This window comes from Urocitellus parryii, chromosome 9, assembly GCF_045843805.1.
Source record: "Urocitellus parryii isolate mUroPar1 chromosome 9, mUroPar1.hap1, whole genome shotgun sequence".
Lineage (NCBI taxonomy): Eukaryota > Metazoa > Chordata > Mammalia > Rodentia > Sciuridae > Urocitellus > Urocitellus parryii.
Genome location: NC_135539.1, coordinates 116,898,575 through 116,920,098, shown reverse-complemented (window position 1 = coordinate 116,920,098; position 21,524 = coordinate 116,898,575). Strand labels below are relative to the sequence as shown.

The 21,524-nt window shown below is 52.0% G+C and overlaps 1 protein-coding gene across 4 annotated transcripts; it reads left to right on the top strand.

Annotated features, from left to right (window-relative positions):
* Positions 1-1,812: 1,812 nt before the first annotated feature.
* On the top strand, positions 1,813-21,524 carry Inava (innate immunity activator). 4 transcript variants are annotated; one of them, XM_077802835.1, is made up of 11 exons: positions 1,813-2,018; positions 4,210-4,212; positions 8,074-8,222; positions 9,072-9,196; positions 9,730-9,846; positions 10,502-10,721; positions 15,600-15,653; positions 16,491-16,701; positions 16,933-17,106; positions 19,426-20,104; positions 21,432-21,524. In XM_077802835.1, the coding sequence occupies exons 1-11, from the start codon at positions 1,813-1,815 to the stop codon at positions 21,522-21,524; spliced, it is 2,031 nt and encodes a 676-aa protein (XP_077658961.1). The 4 variants fall into 4 exon arrangements, with proteins under 4 accessions (XP_077658961.1, XP_026252996.2, XP_077658962.1 ...); XM_026397211.2 differs by lacking the exon at positions 4,210-4,212; XM_077802836.1 differs by lacking the exon at positions 4,210-4,212 and having other exon boundaries at positions 1,855-2,018; positions 16,936-17,106.

The window sequence follows — 21,524 nt, the reverse complement described above, 5'->3', positions numbered from 1 at the left end:
GCCTGACCCAAAGTCACTTTCTAAAGGTGACTCGGTCCAGATTATCTTCTGGATTAATGTTCTTCAGGAGCGTGATGGTTAATGTTATATGCCAACTTGCCTAGACCACAGTATCCAGATATTTGGTCAAACATTCTGGATATTTCAGTGAGAATATTTTATAGATGAGATGAACCTTTGAGGCAATGCATTCTATTAACTGAGCTATATCCCCAACCCCTGAAATGAACCTTTGAATCAGTAGACCATGAGTAAAGCTATTTACCCTCCATATGTGGTGGGTCTTATCTAATCAGTTGAAGGCCTTCATGGAACAAAGACTGACTTCCCTGGAGTTAAAAGAAATCCAACAACAGACTTACTTTGGACTCTTATGATAGCTCAACCCTGGGTCTCCAGCCTGATGGCCTGCCTTGTGAATTCTAGACATGCCAGTTTTCACAATGGCAAAACCTATATTAAAATTTCTCTGCATGCAGGACTGTGACTAGGGAAGCTGAAGCAGGAGTATTGCCAAGTTCAAGGCCAGCCTAGGCAACTTAGTGAGACCCTGCCTTAAAAAAAAAAAAAAAAAATTTTTTTTTTTTTAAAGACCCGGGGATGTAGCAGCTCAGGGCTAAAGTTCAATCACCAGTACCAACACACACACACACACACACACACACACACACAACAAAACAACAACGACCAAAAAAAAAAAAAAAAAAAAAAAAACCACATATCGAAAACGAAAAACCCTACCTCTCTGGGCATACATACTACTGGTTTTCCTGACTAGTACAAGTAGCTTCTTTTCAGTTTCAAGATAAATATCTTGACTCCTTAGCCAGCCCCTCTCCTCAAGGATCAATTTAACTCACCTAGTGCCTTTAAAGCATCTAGCTAAGCAGCAGTAGCCAAGAGCAGAAGCAGGTGGATTTCTGCTCTTTGATGCACACCTTGAACAACCACCAGGAGCTCCCCTGCCTCCTGAAGGGCCCCTTCCGGCCTCATCTTTCCTGTCTTGGGTACCCTCTTAATCCAGGGACCTGCTGGGCTCCTTTACCACTGTGCGCTCTCAAGTTTTCTGACATCTTCCTTTGACCAGGCTTTGGGGACTCCCTGCTGGGTCAACCTCCCCTCTACAGTTTCCTGTCCCTACTTCTCTGATACAATCGTTGCGTGACTTAGAGGAAGGAACCTTCCAGTGAAGGAGCTTGAATTTTGGTCCACCATGCTGGACCTTAGTAGGTGCTCAGTAAATGTTAAGTGAAAATGAAAACAGGAAAGAGAGTGAATGAATGGACCGATCCATCGGCTCGCACGGAGCAGTAGGAGGCGCTCCCCAGGAGCGCGCTCCGGCTTCAGCCAGCCGGTCCCCAGCAGGAGGACGGGGCTGGGGCCGCGGGAGGGGACGCGATTCGGTCTCAGCTGGACCCGGACTCCCGCCGCCCCGCAGCAAACTGCGGTGCAGCGAGAAGTGGGAGGGGCGCGGCCCCCTCCTGCCAACCCTTCCTTCTTCCATCCTGGGGTCTCCTGGAATGAAACCTGCCCCCAGCCCGGCCAGAGCGCGCCGATGGAAGGCGGCCCTGGGACCGAGAGGGGAGCCTCCTCCCGCCTGGGCTGCGGGATCTGGCAGCGCCGGGGGTGTCCCGCTTGGCGGGCGTCCGGAGGCGAAAGAAGGGGGACCGCCTCCCCCCTGGAGCTGCTGCTCCCACAGGACACCCACCCCCATCAGCTCCTTCCCACCCCAACACGAGGCCCCGCTCCGACTCTTGGATCAGAACCTCGAGTCCCTTCCTCTATCTTCCCCTCTTTCCTCGGGTCCTTGGTATGCCCCAGGGGACAGATGTCTTGGGATCTTTAACATTTGGGATGCTGCAAATGCCGAAGTTAAATGAAATACCTCCGGGGAGGAGGGAAGTCCGGGGGCAGTCTCGGGGAGTGGGAAGATGGCCCGGACAAACAGGTCCTGAAGCTGCGAGGCGGGCGCGGGGGGCACCGGGGCAGGCGGGAGGCGCCAGAGCTCCAGGGGACAGGTAAGGGGAAAACTTAGGGGGGACCCAGCGCGCGTGAACCAGGGGGATCAAACCACTGAACCACGGTCTTCATCCTTGGCGCAGTCGGGGGGGGGGGGGGGGCTTACCGGGAATGCGGTAATTATATCAAGGGGGCGGGAATTCTGAACTCTCAAAAAATGCATATCTGCAAATCCGCAACCTTTCTCCTTCCACCTTCCCCCGGCCTGTGGGTCTCCTGGCCAGGTTCCGGGAAGCCAGACGCAGTCGAACAAAAGGAGCAAAGTCTCAGGCCGGCCTGGAAGTAGAGGGCGCGGTGGGGGAGGGGAGCGGGGTGGACAGGACAAAGGGGCTTTTTACTGGAAGCCTAGAGGTCTGGTTTCAGGGCTCATTCCTGCTACCCCGGAGTTCCCCCGTCCCAGCCCACTCACTCCACCATTGCCCGGTGGAGGCGAACACCTTTCCCAGTGGGCAGGGAGGAGAGTGGAGAAAGAAAACACCTCTCCCATTTCTTGCCTGGAGGGTTCTGGGCTATTTCCCTTCCTCTTTTTTCCACTGTTAGCTCTAGTATCTGATCATGGACTTGTTAATTCATTTCGCAAAAATTCAGAAGTGTTTGTGACTGTACTTGTCCCGGTGCTGTTGGGGGTGTGGAGTTGGTAGGATGGTTTGAAAAATTTTGGATCCTAGCATATCCCAATAAACTTCATACAAGGAACTTTGAAAAGACATGACAGAGCTGTGGGGCTACAGAGTTGTGGATATTTCTGACTCAGGACTGATTTTTTTTTTTTTTTTTAAGCAAATGAAATCCTAAAGCAGTTTTTCTCAACCTGAGGGAGGGCTCTTGTCCACCGACGCCAGATTCCAAGAACTATAACACCATGCAAGGAAACCCCACTTCCTCACCTGCTGGTGATCTTGGTGATGGCGCCCTGCGATTTGAGGCTACAGCGTCAGTTCCTGACTCCTAGTCTGGCCCAAGTGGGGTTCTGGATTCCAAATTCCAAGCTGGAGTGCCCACATTACCCCTGGTGTTTTGAGTTGTTTGTCATGGCAATCAGCCCCTTCCCAGGTTCTTGGTGGCATGATGGGTTTGCCAGGCTCATTCCAAACCCTAGATTCTGTTGGGTTGGAAAATGCTGGGTGTAAGTTTTGGGGTAGCAAGGTTTCTTCTAGAATTTCCAAGGTTCAATGCAAACCTGTCAGTCTGTACTTTTGATATTGAGTAAGGGCTTGCTGTCCAACACACGTAGCTGACAATTCTATGACAGCAGAGTTTTGTAAAATAAAAAGCTTCATTTCATGGCCCACCAGCAAGGAGGCCAGGAACTGTAAGTTCAAATCTGCATTCCTGATCAACTGGTAGTGGGGGGATTTATAGGAAGGGAGAAGGAGATGTTTCTTGCTGATTGGAAGGCACGCCTCTTTGGGGGGGGGTAATCATGTCCTGTTCAGAGGATTTTGAGCTGGTGACATCATTGACCAGAGGACTTGTCTTCTGCTCACGTCCATTCTTTGAAAACTGGTTCCAAATCATAAGAATCATTTGCGAAATTCCTGAAGGTTTTCCCTGGAAGACAAGTTAAGGATTCACGTCTGGGTGTGCACAGGCCTTAGCTGAATTCTCTTCTCTGAACTCAGTGAGCAACCTGAGGGCACCAAGACATCTTTGGAGAGAACGCAGAGGATTGCAAACGCAACCCATTGCCATTAACAGGATTCCCCATTCCATATCACATCGCAGCTTCTGCGGCTATCCTGGAAGGCTGTTGACACTGTCAATAGGAAAGTGCATGAAATTATCCACTGCTGGATATTTAATGTTAATAAAGAAGCATGAATGTTGTTATGGTTTTCTGATTTTAGAACTGTATCTCAATATAATTGGTTCTCTTAGTGATTCTCTTAATTTTACTTTATGCATTAAAAATTTTGAGCTATGAGATGATTCTAGAAACTTCCACCATCCTCCTCACTTGGATCTGGGGAGATGGGCAAGGCAGAAGAAGGGCTGCTTATGCCCAGAGTCAACCCTTTTTTGTTTGACACTGGAAGAAAGTACAAACCTGTAGGGGGCTGGGAGCCACTGCCGCTTTGTGGAGGGCTGAGGGAGGGAAGGGCTAAAGGTTCTTTGGGCGGCCCAGAGAGCGCGCATCCCACCCTGGAGAGGGACTGTCCCCTGTGAGGGCCTCTTAGCCTTTTAGAGGAGGAGGTGGTCAGCCTGGAGGACTCTGGGGCTAGTGTTGTTTGGAAAGAGGGTGTGTACAGGAATGAGAAAGAGTGGGGGCGTGCCGGGGAAGGGGAAGGGGAGGTGGCAGACTCTGTGGCAGAGTTTGCTTCACAGGAGATGCTTGATGAGAGCATCGGGTCATTCCTGCACTGGGGGTTGGGGGCAGTGGGTGGGGGTGTCGGAGACAGGGGTGCTTCGGGGTGTGGGAGGAGAGAGATCTAGACGGGTGTTAAGGTGCTGGGATCTTCGAACTGCATGGTGGAAGGATCTGGGGGCTGAGGGAGGGGAGGTAATGGGATGAAGACTCAGGGCACAGCCCTAGACTATAGCATATCTCCACCTGCAAGGGTCAGCCTAGGCCTCCTTCCCCCTTTAAAACAGGCTGGATTCCAAATAGATTGCCATTTGTTTGAGAGTCAATAAAATGGGAGTCCTAGAGGCTTATTATTTTGTACAGAACAGTTCCACTTTTGTCCCTTGCATTTGAGGAGTGCACTAAAGGTTTGGGGTGGTGAAGGTCTCACTGTGTTGCTTAGGTTGGCCTCAAACTCCTGGGCTCAAGTGATCCTCCTGCCTCAGCCTCCCAAATGCTGGGCCCACAGGCACACACCATGGCCCCCAGCTTCAGCCTGAGGTTTTAAAATCCTAATTTGGAAGAGCCAACACTCAGGATAGGGTCTCCATTTCTGTTTACGGGGAACAGCAATGACCTTCTTGTCGGTTTGTAAATTTCTTGCTGGTATTAGCCACAGACAGTGAACTTTTTACCCTGTTTTCAGGGGCTTAACATTCCTTGATTTCTGGAAAGAGAAACTGCCACACAAAGAAAGCAGGGAGATCCAGGCAGGTCAGGAGGGCGCTGAGGCGTCCCACAGCTCAGCACATCGCACCGCGGCCCTGTGGCCATGAAGTCGGGACCCCTGTCCCTTCTGGATTCCTCGTGGAGAGAGCCCCGTGTCCCTGCTCCCCTCTGGCCCCGGAAGTGCAGAGGCCCAGGAGCGGCCTGCCTGCTGGCAACAGTCAGCAGCAGGATTAGTTCAGGGAAGGACTTGCTCACCTGCTCCTCCCCTCTGACTCAAGTCCTGACAAGCAACCTGGCTCCCCTGGCCCAGCAGCCTGGGAGGGACGGCGGGAGGGACAGTCAGCCAGGGCCAGCCAGCCGCCTGTGGAGAACTGGAGCCGGTCAGAGAGAGAGAGAGCACAGAGTGGCTGACCTGTGGCCTGGGAGCCCCCGAGGTGACATGTGAGGCCCCATGCCCCCCTGACCTGGGAGCAGGGGGTCTTTCCGGAACTCTTGGACTAAAGCCCTGAAGCAGGTGAGGGTAGGGCAGGGTAGAGCGGGAGATGAGGGAGCTCAGGTAATGGCCACCCTGTCCAACCCCCCAGCTCCTCTCTGGGGCCCAGGGATAATAGGGAGCTGTCGGTGAGCTTGGACAGGGAGCCTGTCCCTGTGGCCTGGACTTAATTCTCACCAGAGAAAAGGCAAGCAGAGATGAGCTGGAACAGAGACGTCCAGGATCTGGCTTTGGGGGCACATTTGTGATTGGGGGGATCCTCAATGGCTTGCCTGGGAGGAAGTGCTGTAGAGTTTCCCTTTCTCTCCTTGCACCCCTTCTTTCCTCCTCTGCCTTTTTCTGAGGACGCTGGTCAGGTGGAATGCTTCTCAGGGCCCAGCTCGAGGGCTGGGCCAGAGGGTCGGGAGGGCCTGGAGGGCTTGGAGGGATTCCTGTGTTGGGGAGGGGGTGTCACCTGAACCACCTTTATCTCTAGCAAAGACACCTTAGACTCCCGCCTCCGGGTGGGGGTGGGGCCTGAGCCTGCTCCTGTGGAGTCTGGGACGGGTTCCTCACAGCTGCCAGTGCAGGGGTGGGGTCCGCTCCCTGGTTTCCTGGGTACATAGACTGTCTAAGAGGACAAATCCATCTCCAGGGAGCCAGGAAGGGCTTCAGGCCCTGTCTCCTCTTCCTTGTGCATCTGAGGAAAGGTGGCTCAGCAGGGCCAGGTGACTCCCCAGGTGACACGGGCACAGCCGACCCGGAACCCAGGCTTTGGTGCTATCTGTGGAGCAGCAGGTTAGCACCCAGAGTTGACCCAGCCTTAGATGGGGACCACCAAGTGTATCAGTGCCTCCCCCTTGACCCGGGCAGTGAGGGACTGGGCTGGCCCCTGGAGAGGGATGGAGGACGGAGGAGACTTGCTGAGGCACCTTCCCCCCACAGTCCCTGGAAGTCCCCACTCTGAGAAGCAGGGGCTGAGTCCTCCCAACTTTCCAAGGCAACTCCTTAGTGGTTAATAATTAATTGTAAGTGTGACTAATTAATGGCTTCCCCTCCCACATGACCTCCTCTCTTTGTCCAAAAAGGCTCCAGGTGCCAGCTGAGACTGCTCTCAGCTTCCTAGCTCCTCCTGGGGCCTGCAGGCTGAGGGTCCCTTCCCCTTTAGGGTTGCTGGGAAGGTAAGAGGATGCCTCACTCTGGAGGAGGGCTGAGCTTCCTGCTCCTTTGTCCTGGGAGGGATGGACAGTACAGAGCTAACAGTCACCCTAAGTTCCTGGGTACCCAGAATATATGGCCAGTCTCTTTCTTTGATATGTTTGTAAAGGCCCCACATAATCTTTTTTTTTTTTTTTTCTATCATACATTCTCTAGACTTTCTTGGAAAATTGAAATTCCAAAGTGCAAGGTACACATTGTTTTCAGGGTTCTGGTTTTAATTGTTGGTGCTCATGGCACACTGATAAGCGGTGTTGTTTGCACAGGTCTATAAACATAGGTCCATTGTTCCTGCTCTTTCTGTCTCTGGATAGGCAGAGATTCAGCAGTCCCCTTGGCTTGCTGTGTGGTCAGCTCTCCCAAGGCCTCTTTCTGTCCTGCCGGCTCCCCCAGTTGGGGGAAGGGGAGCTCACCTCCTTCCCTGTGCTCTCAAGAGGCTGGCAGGATAAGTTCCCGGCAGAAACTCGGAAGGACTTTTGGACTCTTGCTCAACGGGCTGACTCAGTGAGGAGGTGGCCCGCCTCTCCTTCCAGATCCTGCCTGGGCTCCGCCCTCCCTCCCCACCCCTGCTCCAGCCAGCAGCTGGCAGACTCTGGCCAGATGGGACCTGGAGTAGGGGGTGTGGATTTGGTGAGGGCACAGGTGATGACTGGTGCCCCGCTGGGTGACATAAGACTGGGATTGCACTCCTACCACTCAAGTACTGTTGAGCTGCCCCTGGCCCCCAGAGGGTAGAGGAGCAGGTGGCCTTCCTGGGCTTGGGTAGCTTCCTCTCTGTCACTGCCCCCCACCCCAGGTCCTGACAATTCATGCCTCCCCTGGCTGTGGGTTGTAGGGCACCTGGGCTGACTCCCCTTAAGAAATCTCCTAGGTGGAGTTGGTGGCTCAGGAGTCATGTCAGGGCTTTGGACAGCTCTCTCATAGAGTAGCTGTACCTGCTTACAAACAGACCTGGGTGACCTGGGCTTTGGGGCCCCCAGACCAGCTTTGGCCAGGTGTCCAGTATCCAACTACTTCCTGAAGTGCCCTCACCCACTGGGGCAGTGAGTGAGACATGCCTTCTGCCTCCCAGGTTCTTGGGCTGAGGACAGCAATGCCCATGAAGATATCGACTCCCCTTCTCCTTTCCTTCCTCTTTACTTTGTCAACCCATCCCATCTTCCTTGTGCCCTCCATTTTATCATGTCTCTGGAAAGAGGCCCAATGGGGAGCAAGGCTGACCTCCAGAGAGCCTTCAGTGTGCCCCGACCTGATCACTTCTGTCTTCAAGCATCTATTCCTGAGCTCTTTTTGGAACCAAAGGGATTTATTTAGGGCTTTTTTTGGTTATTGTTCTCTTTTCTCTTAAAAGCTGGGGGAATTCCAGGCTACCTACACATCCTGTCCCAGGCCAAGACTGGTGTTGCTCCTCCCTCCTCTGTGCCCCCTCCTCCCAGAAATCCACCATGGAGAGTAAGGATGAGGTCAGCGACACTGATAGTGGCATCATCCTGCAGTCTGGTGAGTGTATCGGGGAAATCCCACTGCCCTGGTCCCCCAGCCCTGAGTCCTGAGTCCCCAGGTCCAGGGGCTGGCCAGGCTGAGGAGGCTGGGAGGGAGGGGACAGAGGGATGGAGCCTCAGGGACACTTGAAATTTTCTTCCCTAAAAGGGATTTGGCCTCAAGTTTCAGTCCTATCTGGAATAGGGAACTGCAGTGTTCAACTTTAGCTCCAATGATTACTAAATTGGTGGCGCACGCCTGTAACCCCAGAGGCTAGGGATGCTGAGGCAGGAGGATCGTGAGTTCAAAGCCAGCCCCAGCAACTTAGTGAGTCCCTAAGCGACTCAGCGAGACCCTGTCTCTAAATAAAATTTAAAAAGGGGCTGGGGATGTGGCTCAGTGGTTAAACGTCCTGGGTTCAATCCCTGGTACCCCCCAAAAAAAGAGGTTGGAAAATTGTATCTGGCCAGTATTAAGGCCCTGTCTCTCTGCTTGGCCTGAGTCTGTCATGGGGCCTAGTCTTGACAGAGGACAGGAGAGGCATGTGTGTGTGTGTGTGCATGGGGTCTGAGGGAGAAAGGGGAAGAGGTGAGGCAGTCTGACCTGCAGCCCTTCCCCCACTGCAGGTCACCTGGTAAGACAGCCCTTCCCTCTGATCTGTAACGTTGTCACTCTGGACAGCCAAGGAAACGTGGTGTTTTGTGGTTATGACACAGGCCACAGCAGCTAGCCTGTAATTTGTGGGCAGGCATGAGTCTGTGTGTGTGTGTGTATGGGTGTGTGCTCCCCCAGGGGTGGTCAGCTGGTGTTCCACAAAGGCTTTCCTGAGCGCTTTAGTTTCCCTGATGGTGTCCCTTGCTTCTGCAGGCCCAGACAGCCCGGTCTCCCCAATGAAGGAGCTGACCCATGCCATGCGCAAGCAGCAGAGGGCCCTGGAGGCGCGGCTGGAGGCCTGCCTGGAGGAGCTGCGGAGGCTCTGCCTTCGGGAGGCGGTGGGTAGCAGTCGGTGCCCCGGCCCCATCCCCCGGATTTAAGTTAATCTGAGGGGCTCTGGAGTCACATTTTGGGATACTGGAGATGACTCGGGGGATCCCATTCTTAAGGGAATTCTAGAAATCTAGACAAGAGTCTGGGCCCAGAGTCCCTCTGATATGGCATTTGATCTGGACCCAGGGTAGAGGATGGCAGGGGCCCAGGCACAGGGAAGGTGGGGCATGAGGGGCTACAGATGGGGGAGGAGATGGGAGTGTCTCTGAGAACTGGAAAGGGGGTCCGTGCAGCCCTCTGGAGGAAGGGATCAGAGATGTGAAGGAAAAGGGGAAGAGTGTGGGACATCCTAAAGATGGGAAGACAGCCCCGGGGGACGATGGGATAGGTGAGTGGTGGGCAGAGGCCCCAGTGGCCCAGTCATCCCAGGAGCCTCTGGAAGGGGAGGCCCAGGCCCAGGCTGGTGGACAGGCTGTGAGTGGTTGGCCAAGGACTGGGCGAGTGGAGAGGGACCAGGCTTGACTTTGTTCTCCCCCAGGAGCTGACAGGCACCTTGCCAGCAGAATATCCCCTCAAACCTGGGGAAAAGGCCCCCAAGGTGCGCCGCAGGATTGGAGCAGCCTACAAGCTGGATGAGCGGGCCTTGCACCGAGAGGTGAGGACTGCAGAAACCTCACTCTTTGTCATTCCCCGAAGGCTGACCACAGAGAGACAGGGATCACCCTCCTCCGCCCCTTTGCAGCCCGTGAGGGTGCTTGTCTTGGTGTGGTTGAGAGGTACTCTCTCCTGGGTGACCCAGATCGCCAGGGAGAAGCATGTCACCTCAGGAGCTGGAGAGCTGGAAACTCGAGGGAGGACACTGGGTCTGGCCCCAGAGTGGGCAGAGGATCAGTTAAGAGAAGCAGCTGCCTGCTCAGACAGGTTGCTCTGGCCCCTAGGGCTGTCCTCTGTCTCAGTTTAGGAGAAAGGAGGTGGGGGTGACTCGGGCCTTGGGTGTCCTCCCCGTGGTGAGAATGGCATGGTTTCCCATGGGCTGGCCTGCCCAACCCTTTGGGCTCAGGAGGGAAAGTGTCCCTCTTGGGTTCCCACTCAGCCAGGCTTGGCAGGGGCAGGCTGGGGTGGGTGCCTACGCCAACCTCTCATATTGTCGTGTTGGCTCTGGGCACCTGCCACCGCTCCACCCTCTGCTCTGCATCTTTGAATGATGTTATCTGCTTCCACTGCATGCTCTGGGATTAGGGACAGGACCCAGGCGGCTGGGTTGCACTGCTATGGCCTCCTGAGCCCCTGCCTCTTGCCCTGTCCCTCAGGACCCCCTGAGCAGCCTAGAGCGCCAGCTGGCCCTGCAACTGCAGATCACCGAGGCAGCGCGGCGGCTGTGCCTGGAGGAGAACCTCAGCAGGCAGGCCCGCCGGCAGCGGAAGCACATGGCCCTGCAGGAGGAGAAGAAGCTGCGGGAGCTCCAGCACCACCTGGGCGAGAGGCGCAACAGCCAGCCCGCTCCTGCCAGTGTTCCCCCGCTGGGCCGAGGTGAGCCCCTACCTGGAGAGGCCTCCGCCACACTCGCCCTACACAGCCTATGTGGGTGGTGGGCACTGTGGCTCGGTGCCACTGGGTTTGCAGTTGGTTTGTACCTCTCCAGGCCTGGCACTATGTTTAATGCTCAACATCAGCTCCAGCTGGGCAGAGCTGCTTCCTGGGTCCACCTTGACCCCATATTTACCCTCCTGTAGTCCCAACAAACTTTATCCATCCTGGAAGACTCTTCTCGATCTCCTTAGAAACACCCTACTTCCTCCTCTGCCAAATACACCACCTCTGAGAAGACTACCTTGGGTTGACCCTGAACTTAATCCAAGAGTTTATTCAACTAGAGTATTCTAGGCCCACACACCCTTGGCTTGTCTGGGTGTGTTGAGCTCCAGGTTCTGAGTAGATCTGCTTTCCCCAGCTTGAGTCAGGCAGCACAAGGACTGACCCCATTGGGTGTCACTTATCACTGGATTGTTTCAGGCCATTGCCACTCACGAGACATTTGTGCTGAAATCGAGCCCCACTGTACCCCCTCACAGTCCTGTCGGTAGCAGCAACAGCTCTGGCCACGAGTAGAATCCTTGCACCTCCATTCTCTGCCTAATTGTGCCTGTAGTTTAGTTCCTGAGCCCCTGGTCCTCAGAGCTGGGTGGCTGTGGGGCACCTCGTGAACTGTCAGTGCCAGGAGCCATCCGCGTGACTTCAGTGTGTCCGGTCTGGCTTAGCTTCCAATAGGTGGTTTTGAGTCCTGAGGTGTGACTGTTTTTCTTTGCCCTGACCCATATCCAGCTTGTCAGGTCAGGACTCGCAGCCCTCCGTTCCTCCATTCCAATCCCCACGGCATCATGCCCATGGCTCAGCCCCGCCCCCAGGTCCCTCGCTGGGCTCCAGACCTCCCTGGCTGCATCAGAGGAGAGTGGAGCAGAGAGCGGGCGGTGGCTGCAGGGCAGAGTTGGATCGGGACCTGAGGCTTGGCTTAGAGAGTGGCTGCTTCCCTCTCATTCTCAGGCTCCTATCTCTGCACATCGGCTTGGCTCTTTGCCACAGCTCTTCTCCTCCCTTGGCTGGGACACTTGGATGGAAGCCTGCACCAAGCCTACTTGGTTTTTTGCCCCATGCCCGTGCCACAGGCAGGCAGTTATCTCAGTACCTGCTCCCAGTGTGGCCTCTAATTTAGGGTAGGCAGTGTGTGATGGGCACTAGCCATGTCACTTCTGGTAACCAGGAGTAGATGGCAAAGAAGGAGGTCATAGCTTGCATGTTGATAGTTGACTAATCAACCCAGGAGACTATTGGGCTGACAGGGCCTGGTGGCCAGACCTCTTTCTGATTCAACTGGCTCTGGCTTGGCTGCAGGACAGTATTCCAGTCTCCAAGGCTTTAAGGGAAAAGAAGTTTTCCATTCCTTCTCCACTCCCTTGGGGTCCTCAGGAATGGAATGGATCTTCCGTGAAAGTTAGCTGCTAAACTGGGCTGGGAAGTCCCTAAAGACCAACTCTGTGCTTGTAGGGAGCCATGTTGGGGAGATGCCCCCAGTCCTAGTGGAACACCTCCTCCTGTTCCCCTCTCAGCCACAACTGCTCAGCAGCCCTTCTTACGAGTTCTGCAGTTGCTGAGAGCTTCTGCCCAGCACTGGGTTGGCAGTGGGGTGTCACTCTGCTGCCACTGTTGCAACTGATGATGCTCCTTGTAGGGAATGAAGAGCAGGCCAGGGTCCACCAGGGGCTCTGGTTAACCCTTTGTGGGACGCAGAAGCCAGGATTCTGAAACCTTTCCAGGACCTCAGTCAAGGAGAGGATGTGCAGAGGATGTGGCTGATACAGCTGTGCAGAGGATGTGGCTGATACAGCTGTTGACTCGCCCCGTGTGACTCAGAGACCCTATCTCCAACTTCAGGCCTTTTCCCCATGTGGGTCTGGAGTCCTGGTTTCTAATGCCCTGCCGTGGGAGCTCAGAAGGAGGCCATTCTAGACAAGTAATTCCTGTTCTGTGGCTCGTCTGCCCAGCCGTGCTCACCTAGAAAGAAGGAAAGGAAGGATTAATAGTAGTTAAAAAGTATTTTGAATTAAAAGGGAAAATATGCAAAAAAATTGAAAGAAAGCCCCCTAACACACTCACCCCTTTGGTATTCATGCAAGTGTTATTCAATTTGAAAAGTGTGCCAGGTGAGAGTAATTAGCCAGTACTCTGCAAGTGGCAGGGAGCAGTCAGGTGTTGAACTAATTTACTATGGTGAACCTGATGGGAACCACCCCCAGCACACGCCTCTGTAATGAAATAGGTGCTCAGTATGCATTTGCTGATTGACAGTACCCGTCTTTAGCAATACCCTCTATAGGATTTTTGCATCAATGAAAGTGTTCCTTATCTGTGCTGTTGAACATGGTAGTGACAAGTCACATGTGGCTATTGAGCATTTAACTCTGGTCTGTGTGACCGAAGAACTGATTACTTATCTATTTACTTATATTTGGTGCTGGGCATTGAACCCAGGGGCACTCAACCATACGCTTTATCCCCCAGCCCTTTTTATTTTAAGATCGGGTCTTGCTAAATTAACAAAGCTGGCTTTGAACTTTGATCCTCCTACCTCAGATTCCCGGGTTGCTGGGATTACAGGTGTGCATCACTCCAATTGGCTGAATTTTTACTTCTATTTAATTTTAGTGAGTGTAGCCTCATGCGGCTGGTGATGGCCATGTTGAACAGTGCAGCTTTGGGAGTGCTCAGAGTTTGTAAGAATGGTCTTCCTGGTTTCCTGTCCACCTGGGGTGTGCTGCTGTAGGGAAGGTCAAGCTGGATGGAGGGCAGGACAAAGTTGAGCCAAGACTGGGTGGGGAACGGGGCTGAGATGGTGAGCAGCCCTGAGGAAGCACTTGTTTGTCAGATCGATGCCTTCCCAGCCCCCATGTCTCAGCTCCCCTCTTTGCATAGTATCTTTTGACTATAAAACCAATCTGCTTGATTATATGAAGATTAGGGGTGCTGGGGAATGTCGGTTCTTTTTCCTTGGACCATGTATTCTAACCACAACACAGGACTTGATTGTGGGTTGGGCTGCTTGGCCACTACAGTAAGAGTTCCATCATTCCTTCAACTTGACATTTGTAAAAAATACGTCTTTATTCTCCAAGTTTTTGTAAAAACACAGAGGCAGGGAACCAGAATTCAACAAAAAGCTGTCTCAGCTGAACTCCAAAGCAAAGTCTAGCTATGAACCAAGCAAAATGCTGGCTGAATACTGTGGGGGCCGGTCCAGCTCCTTGCACCGTACAGTCTGCAGAATTTAAGAACTGCTCTGGGTAGTTTGTATTTTGTTTTAGTTATAGATCACATATTGGCAAATTTTTTTTTTTCATAAAGGGTCAGATTGTAAATATTTTAAACTCTGTGGGCCATGTGGTCAATTAACCCAACTATTCTACTGTGCCATGTTAATGCCAAAAAAAAGTAAACAAATGTGTATATGCATTCCAATAAAACTTTATTTGTAAAAACAGCCAGTGGACTAGATTTGGAGTGTGAGCTGTAGGTGTTGGCCAACTCCTTTTATAAAGGAGTTCAAAATGGTTGGCCCTGTTTACGTTTCTTAGAACTTTCTGGTAATGGCCCATGTATTAGATGCTAGCTAATAGGAGAGCCAAGAGAGGGTGGTAGTTAATAGGATAGACTGTAGTCAACTGGGTGTGAATTCTGACTCAACCATCTTTTGGTGGATTGAACTGCACCACATTACTCCTCCAAGACCCGGTTTCCTCAACTGTTACATGGAAATAATAATAGCTACCTTATGTTTTTTTTAATGAGGATTGAATGAAATATTTATATATTTGCATATATATATATATATATATACATACATACATACATACATACATACATATATATTTCTTAGAAAAGTATTGGAACAGTAGAAACATTAGTCATTCATCATTTTTCCTTGTTAAACACAATTGAAAATGTTTTGTGAGTTCTATCCAGGTCACAGTCTCTCAAGTTCTCAAAGCTTACATTTGTTTGGTGCAATGGCAAAAATAAATTCCCTCTGATTTCCTGAGTAATGCCACACTCCATTTCCTCTAGGAAATTTCTGCCATATCACCAATTGAAGAACCTTCCTCAGGGCTCGCCAGACCCCAACTTAAACTGGCCTCGCAGTCCCACAGTTCAGATTCCCACTTGGTTCTTCTCTTCTGCTGGTAATGCAGGAGATCTTAGATTTGGGATCTTGGAGTTGAGTTATATTTGTGATGTTAAAAAACTATAGAGGCCAGGCTTGGTGGCACATGCCTGTAATCCCAGCAGTCTGGGAGGCTGAGACAGGAGGATCTTGAGTTCAAAGCCAGCCTCAGTATCAGCGAGGCGCTAAGCAACTCAGTGAGACCCTGTCTTTAAATAAAATACAAAATAGGGCTGGGAATGTGGCTCAGTGGTTGAGTGCCTTTGAGTTCAATCTCTAGTACCCCTACTCAAAAAAAAAAAAAAAAAAAAAGGCTATAGAAAAGTTGGCAAAATTCTTTTCATCCCAAAAGCCTTCCAAAACAGCCATTTCCCTTCCATTGCCAGGAAGTCATAGCTTTTGTAAAAAAAAAAAATTTTAAACAGATGGGGAAACTGAGATCCAGAGCACTGAAATGGCTTATTCAAGTTGTATAGTTAATGACAGCCAGGATTAAAATCAAGTTTCCTGACTTCTGATTTTTTTTTTTTTTAGCTTTAAAGTAATAAATTCACAATATTGCATTTAACATCCAGTGGGTATTTTAGGCTAATGGCACTATCCTGGGAGAGGGGTCAGGTTCACTGTTGCTGATGACTTATATCCATGCATTAATTTCCTTACTTCCTTCTCTTCTGTTCCCGTTGATTTCCCAGAGCTCAGTGCCTCCGATGACAGCTCCCTGTCTGATGGGCTACTCCTAGAGGAAGGTGAGAGGGGAGAATTGAGGGTTCCTGTCAAGACTGGGCTCCTACTGCAGGACCCTGGGGCTTTGACAGAATTTTCGAGTGAGGACTTCAACTGGGGAGTGGAAGGTTTAGCAAGCTCCTGAATGCAGGGGTGCCAGCTCAGGGTCTCACACAGGCCTGGTATTGGTTTCCATGTGCCTCTGTATGAGCTTGATTGAGGGTAGGGATGTGCTCACCATCTGTCATTCTACGAGGTGAGTCCTTTGGACAAAGTGAAGAGAGGTGAATCCCAGTAGAGCCTGTCAACCTCAGATGTCTGGCCTTCACCCTGGGGCTTTATTTCAAGTAGAACCAGTCAGAGCCCAAGAGGCCTCTGCTCCCAGCCATTGGTAGTACTGAAGAGGCCGCACGAGGAGAAGAAACCCATGTCTACAGGTGAAAAATTTACAGATGTTGAAGATATTGGGGTCGAGGTGGACCAAGAAGGTGGTGTGGTCCTGCCCAAGGGAGTGCCCAGGCCAATAAGGAACAGGGCACTCGGGCATGGCAAGAGTAAGAAACATAGGTAAACAGGAGACCAGCCTTAGCCATGGCCCTGAAGCAAAGGTTAGACAGTAGGGTAATGTGAGCCGAGGAGTCAGCCCAGGGAGGTTTGTGGAAAGAGGCAGGTGTAAAATAAGACTGTGTGTTGTGGGGCGTGAGTCCCAAAGGAAAATAAAACTATTTTGAACGTATAGGGCTGGAGCCACGGCCTGGGGCAAGACCTGGGAGGGAGCACCCGGCATGGCTGGCTTGGAGGTTCTTGTCTGGCCGGTTTCCCTGGCCTCTGTCCTTACCAGGTTTCTTTTACCCCTGCAGAGGACTCCCAAGTGCCAAAACCTCCCCCAGAGTCCCCAGCCCTGCCTTCCCGGCCTCTCCCACCGCAGAGCCTGGAGGGACTGCAACCAGCAGGTTCTGAGCCCGGGGGCCTGGAGCGGGCTCCTATCCAGAACAGCCCTTGGAAGGAGACCAGCCTCGACCACCCCTATGAGAAGCCTAGGAAGTCTTCTGAGCCCAGTAGTGAGTCCAGGTCAGCGTGAGGAGGAAAAGAGGGCGGGGAGCAGGCGGGGCAGACAAAAGAGGGGAGAGGTGGAGGAGACCCCTCCAAGCTGTGTGACAGGGGAGTGGGTCCTGGAGGCTTCCCAAGGGTGCTGGCAGTTTGAACCACTGACTCGGGGCCCTCTTTCACTGTGCTTCCATTCTTCTGCTCTTGTCAAGACCCTAAATTCCTGTCACTGACTTATCTCCACTTCCTTTGCAGCAGCCCAGCCACCACGCCACAGGACGGGCCTACTGCCTCCAGCCCCTGGCAGCTGGAGCCTGCCTCCTACACTGTGGTCCCCCTCCGCAGTGTTCCTGGCCAGAGGCAGGGCCGCATCAGTGCTCCAGCCACCCCTGAGATGCAGGGGAGGAGGGGCCAGTCGCAGTCTCTGAGGTAAGGGCTCATCCCAGAGATGTGGGGACACCCACCAACCAGAGCTACAGATGGAGGGTGGGAAGCCTCTAAGATACAGGTGGAATGCCCTGGGTGACACATGCCTAGTCCCTTTGCAACCCAACTAATGAAGCCAAAAGTAAGTCACCTAGGAAGTAAGAAGTTTTCTTTCAAAGATGCCAGTTTGGTAGAGCCCTTGCCTAGGATGCACGAGGCCCTGGGTTTGATCCCCAGAACACCCCCCACCTGCCACACACACCAAAACCAAACAAACATAAACAAAGATTCCAGGTTGGTTTGTTTGTTTTGCATAACTTGATTTAAGATTTCCACTCTTATCCTGATTTCTTGTGCTGGTAGATACTATCACAATTGTCTTATTATTGGTCCCTGACGATGGGCAATTTTTTTTTTGTTGTTTTTTTTTGTACCAGGCTTTGAACTCAGGGCCACTCACCCACTGAGTCATATCTCCAGTCCTATTTTGTACTTTATTTAGAGATAGGGTCTCACTGAGTTGCTTAGCGTCTCACTTTTGCTGAAGTTGGCTTTGAACCCACGATCCTCCTGTCTCAGCCTCCCAAGCTGCTGAGATTATAGGTGTGCGCCACTTCACCCGGTGGGCAATTCTTTCTCATTTGATGTACAGTGTATTCTCATTATTATCTTCAGAAGTTACATTCTTTAAAATCACTATAAACTCAATTAGCAAATACTAAACCATTGTCTCTAGTGGAAATTCAGGGTTAGGTTCCAGTGAACTTTTAGTCACAACATTGTTCGTCAACTGATCATATACATTTTCTCTCACCCCCCTCACATATATACATATATATTATATATATATATATATATATACACACACACACACTTATATATTCATATGATACATATATATGTGTATGTATATCCTTGTTTTGTGTGAGTTTCTGTTTAAAGACAGCTTATTTAATATATTTGATTAACATTGAATTCATGATCTGTGGCATTATAATTGCATATCTGAATGAAGCTTCTGTAGCATACTTCATTTCTCCACAAAACAGCCTTCTTGTGCTTAGAAACTGTAGACACACTTTAACAGTACTTGTGGGCCCATTTTAAATAGTAAAATCATCAACTAAAAGCTTGCCAAAAAAGTTCACTAAATAATATTATGGACAGGACCCTTGGTTAGTCTGAGAGCTAAAGCCAGAATGCACAGCATGGCCTTCTTCATCCTTGGCTGGGGAGGTGCCCTTAAAACAACTCCATTTTTTTTTTTTTAAGCTAGGCACAGTGGCACACACCTCTAATCCCAGTAACTCAGGAAGCTGAGACAGGAGGATCACAAGTTTGAGGCCAATCTCAGCAACCTTTTGTGACCCTCTCTCATGAAAAAAGAAAGAAAGAAAGAGAGAGAGAGAGAGAGAGAGAGAGAGAGAGAGAGAGAGAGAGAGAGACTGGGGATGTAGCTCAGTGGTAAAGTGCCCCGGGTTCAGTACCCCCCCCCCAAAAAAAAAGCAACTCAAATTTTTTTATTATTCTGGGAATACACCAAATCATTATGAATATGCTACATCTATGGATTTTGGAATTAGGAAATAAATTTGAGCAAGTAGGCAAATTCTGAAGCATTGAATAGGAAGAATAATAATTGATTGTATTCTACTTTCCAAGTCACCTTGTTACCTGGTAAGTTTCAGTGCCTGAGTTCTGACAGGCAGCATTAGCCACCCCACTTGAGGGCCTGAGGCACCATCAAAGCATCTAAAGTGTGCTTATCAGGCAACCTGGAAGAGTGTTGTTGGACAACAACTATCAGGGACTATTTACACAGCATCAACACTGTATTGGGTATTTTAAGTACTCTAAGTATTTTAAATTGATGATTTAAAGTGTACAGGAGAAGTATACTTCAAATAGGTTATATGCAAATGCTACAACGTTTTATATAAGGAACGTGAGCATTCGTGGATTTGGGTATTCACCGGGTGGTGGGAAGCTGAATGGGTGTCCTGGAACCAATCCCCACAGATACTAAAAAACAGCTGTATTAATTTGTCATGAGTGGAAAAGGTTGGGAAGGCACCATACTTTACATTTTACAGGTGTGTGGAGGGAGCAGGAGCAGTGTGAAGGAATATGCAGTATGTGCCTATCGGCTAGGAGGGGGTTCTTTTATTTACTCTGAGGATGGTTGACTCGAGACCTCGTTTGTGCCCACTGCTCTGGCCTTAGGGTGGTGTAGCAAATGCCTTCCCGTTTTTAATTATCCTTCCAATGCACAGTCCTCACTACCCCAGCCCCACCTCATGGCACCTCCCTCTCCCTTTCCAGGGTGGATTCCTTCCGCGCAGGTGCAGAGGGCCGAGGTCGCAGCGCCTTTCCTCGCCGCCGCCCCACTCACTACACTGTGACGGTGCCAGATTCCTGCTTCTCCCCGAGCAAGCCCCCGCTGCCCCACCCCGCCTGTCACTCCTGCTCCGAAGACAGTGGCTCTGATGTCTCCAGCATCTCCCACCCCGCCTCTCTGGGCAGCAGCAGCCCTGACATCTTTGTTAGGCCTCTCTGTCTACCTGAGCCACCCCGCCACCACGGGTGGGGCCTGGCCTGCGGCAGAGAGCTGGCCACCCACTACCCCAAGCTGCTGCTGCCCCCTGGCTACTTGGCGGCAGGGCGGTATGTGATGGTGACCGAGGGCCACCTGCCGCCGGGCGAGTGGGAGCTGTGTCGCGCCGCCCTGGGGCCTGCTTACGAGGAGGAGGGCGCGCCACTGCGCTACCAGCGCCTGGTGCCCTCCCACAGCCGCATCGTGCGCACGCCCTCCCTGAAGGACAGCCCCGCAGGCCGCGGGCTCAGCAAGGCCGCCGTCTCCGAGGAGCTCAAGTCGTGGCATGAGCGGGCTCGCCTCCGGAACAGTCGCCCCCAGTCGCTGGACCGCCAAGGGGCTTTCCGGGTCCGGAGCCTGCCCCCGGGGAGAGAGGGCTTCGGGCGAGCCCTGGGGCCCCGGGCACAGGTACGGGCACAGGTACGGCTGCTCTGCAGGGACCCGAGGCCGGAGGGGCGGCTGGCAGGGAAGGGCTGCCTTCTAACAGGTCCAAGAATGGAAAAGCCAACTAGCTGCCTAGTGGCGAGGTGATTCCCAGCTGGGAGGATTAGGCCCGAAAAGTATTTCCTCTTGGCTTTGGAAGACACCTCCCTGCGGCGCCTGCTAATTTTGCCTGCCACATCTAGCTCCAGAGCACACACCGCTGTGCCCTGGTAGCGATGATCCCGCAAGATAACTGAGGCCTTTTTTTTCCCCCTAATGGCTCCACAGATGATCCACAAAGCAGATAAGCTTCTTTGGAATCAAAAGTCTAAGCCAAATTAGCCCCTGAAAAGTCCCGACTTGAGGACCTGGGACAAAGGGAGAGTCTGGAAATGGGGAAACTGGAACCTGTGATTGCCTGACATCAAGTTCCTCCCTGACTCCCCTCCACTGCAGCACTCTGAGAAGCAGGTGGTGTCAAGAGTGGAGACCCTCTAGCTAGATGACCAGGCTCAAATTCCAGTCCCACTACTTACAAGCTATATGGTTGGACAGGTTACTTAACCCCTTTGAGCCTTTGTTTCTTCCTCTGGAAGATGGGAGTAATTAAAACAAAAACTTATAGGACAGTTTAGAGACCGAAATGATTAGGGCAATGCACAGCTAATATCGATAACTGACAGTGTTATTTGGGCCTCCCAGAGGCCAAGGACCAGGTCAGTGGACTGTATATAGGTGAGAACATGCTGATACTGGTCTGAGAGCAACCTTGCTCTCCAGGGACCCAGTTTCTTCATTCTGGAAGTGGAATAGTATGCATGAATCATTTCTTTATGCTCCCTCCCTGGTACCAAGGGCTCTGCAGGGGATATGCTGTCTTTGAGACCCCAGATTCCCAGCAGCACAGCTGCGTGCCCCTCCCCATCACCAGTTCTTTGGGCTGCAGCTGCTATCCCAGGCTGGGTAGTACCCTGGCCCAGTCCCAGGCTGCACCCTCCCGCTGATGGGCTGTTCCATTCCTGCAAGTTCAGACATGTCCTTGGCTAGGCCTGGCCCATCCCAACCTGCCAGACAGGGAGGGTGATGAAAAGTGAGCCCAGGAAAGGGCAAATGAGGAGGTCAGGGTGCCAGTCACACTCCAAAGGAACCTGGAGTGGCAAATGGGTAGAGTGGTCCCTGGGGAATATAGAGCCTCCTGAGGAGGCAGCCCCTGGTCTGTGTCCTCAAGGGATAGGAAGCTGTAATGGGAGTTGTTGTCCTGACACTTCCACCTGCTTCACACCCACTTGTCCTTTCTTCCTTCCCCTGGCAGGCGCCCACAGTGTGTGTGCTCCGGAGATCGCCTGAGGGGGCCCCTGTGCAAGTCTTCGTCCCTGAGAATGGAGAGATCATCAGCCAGGTGTAG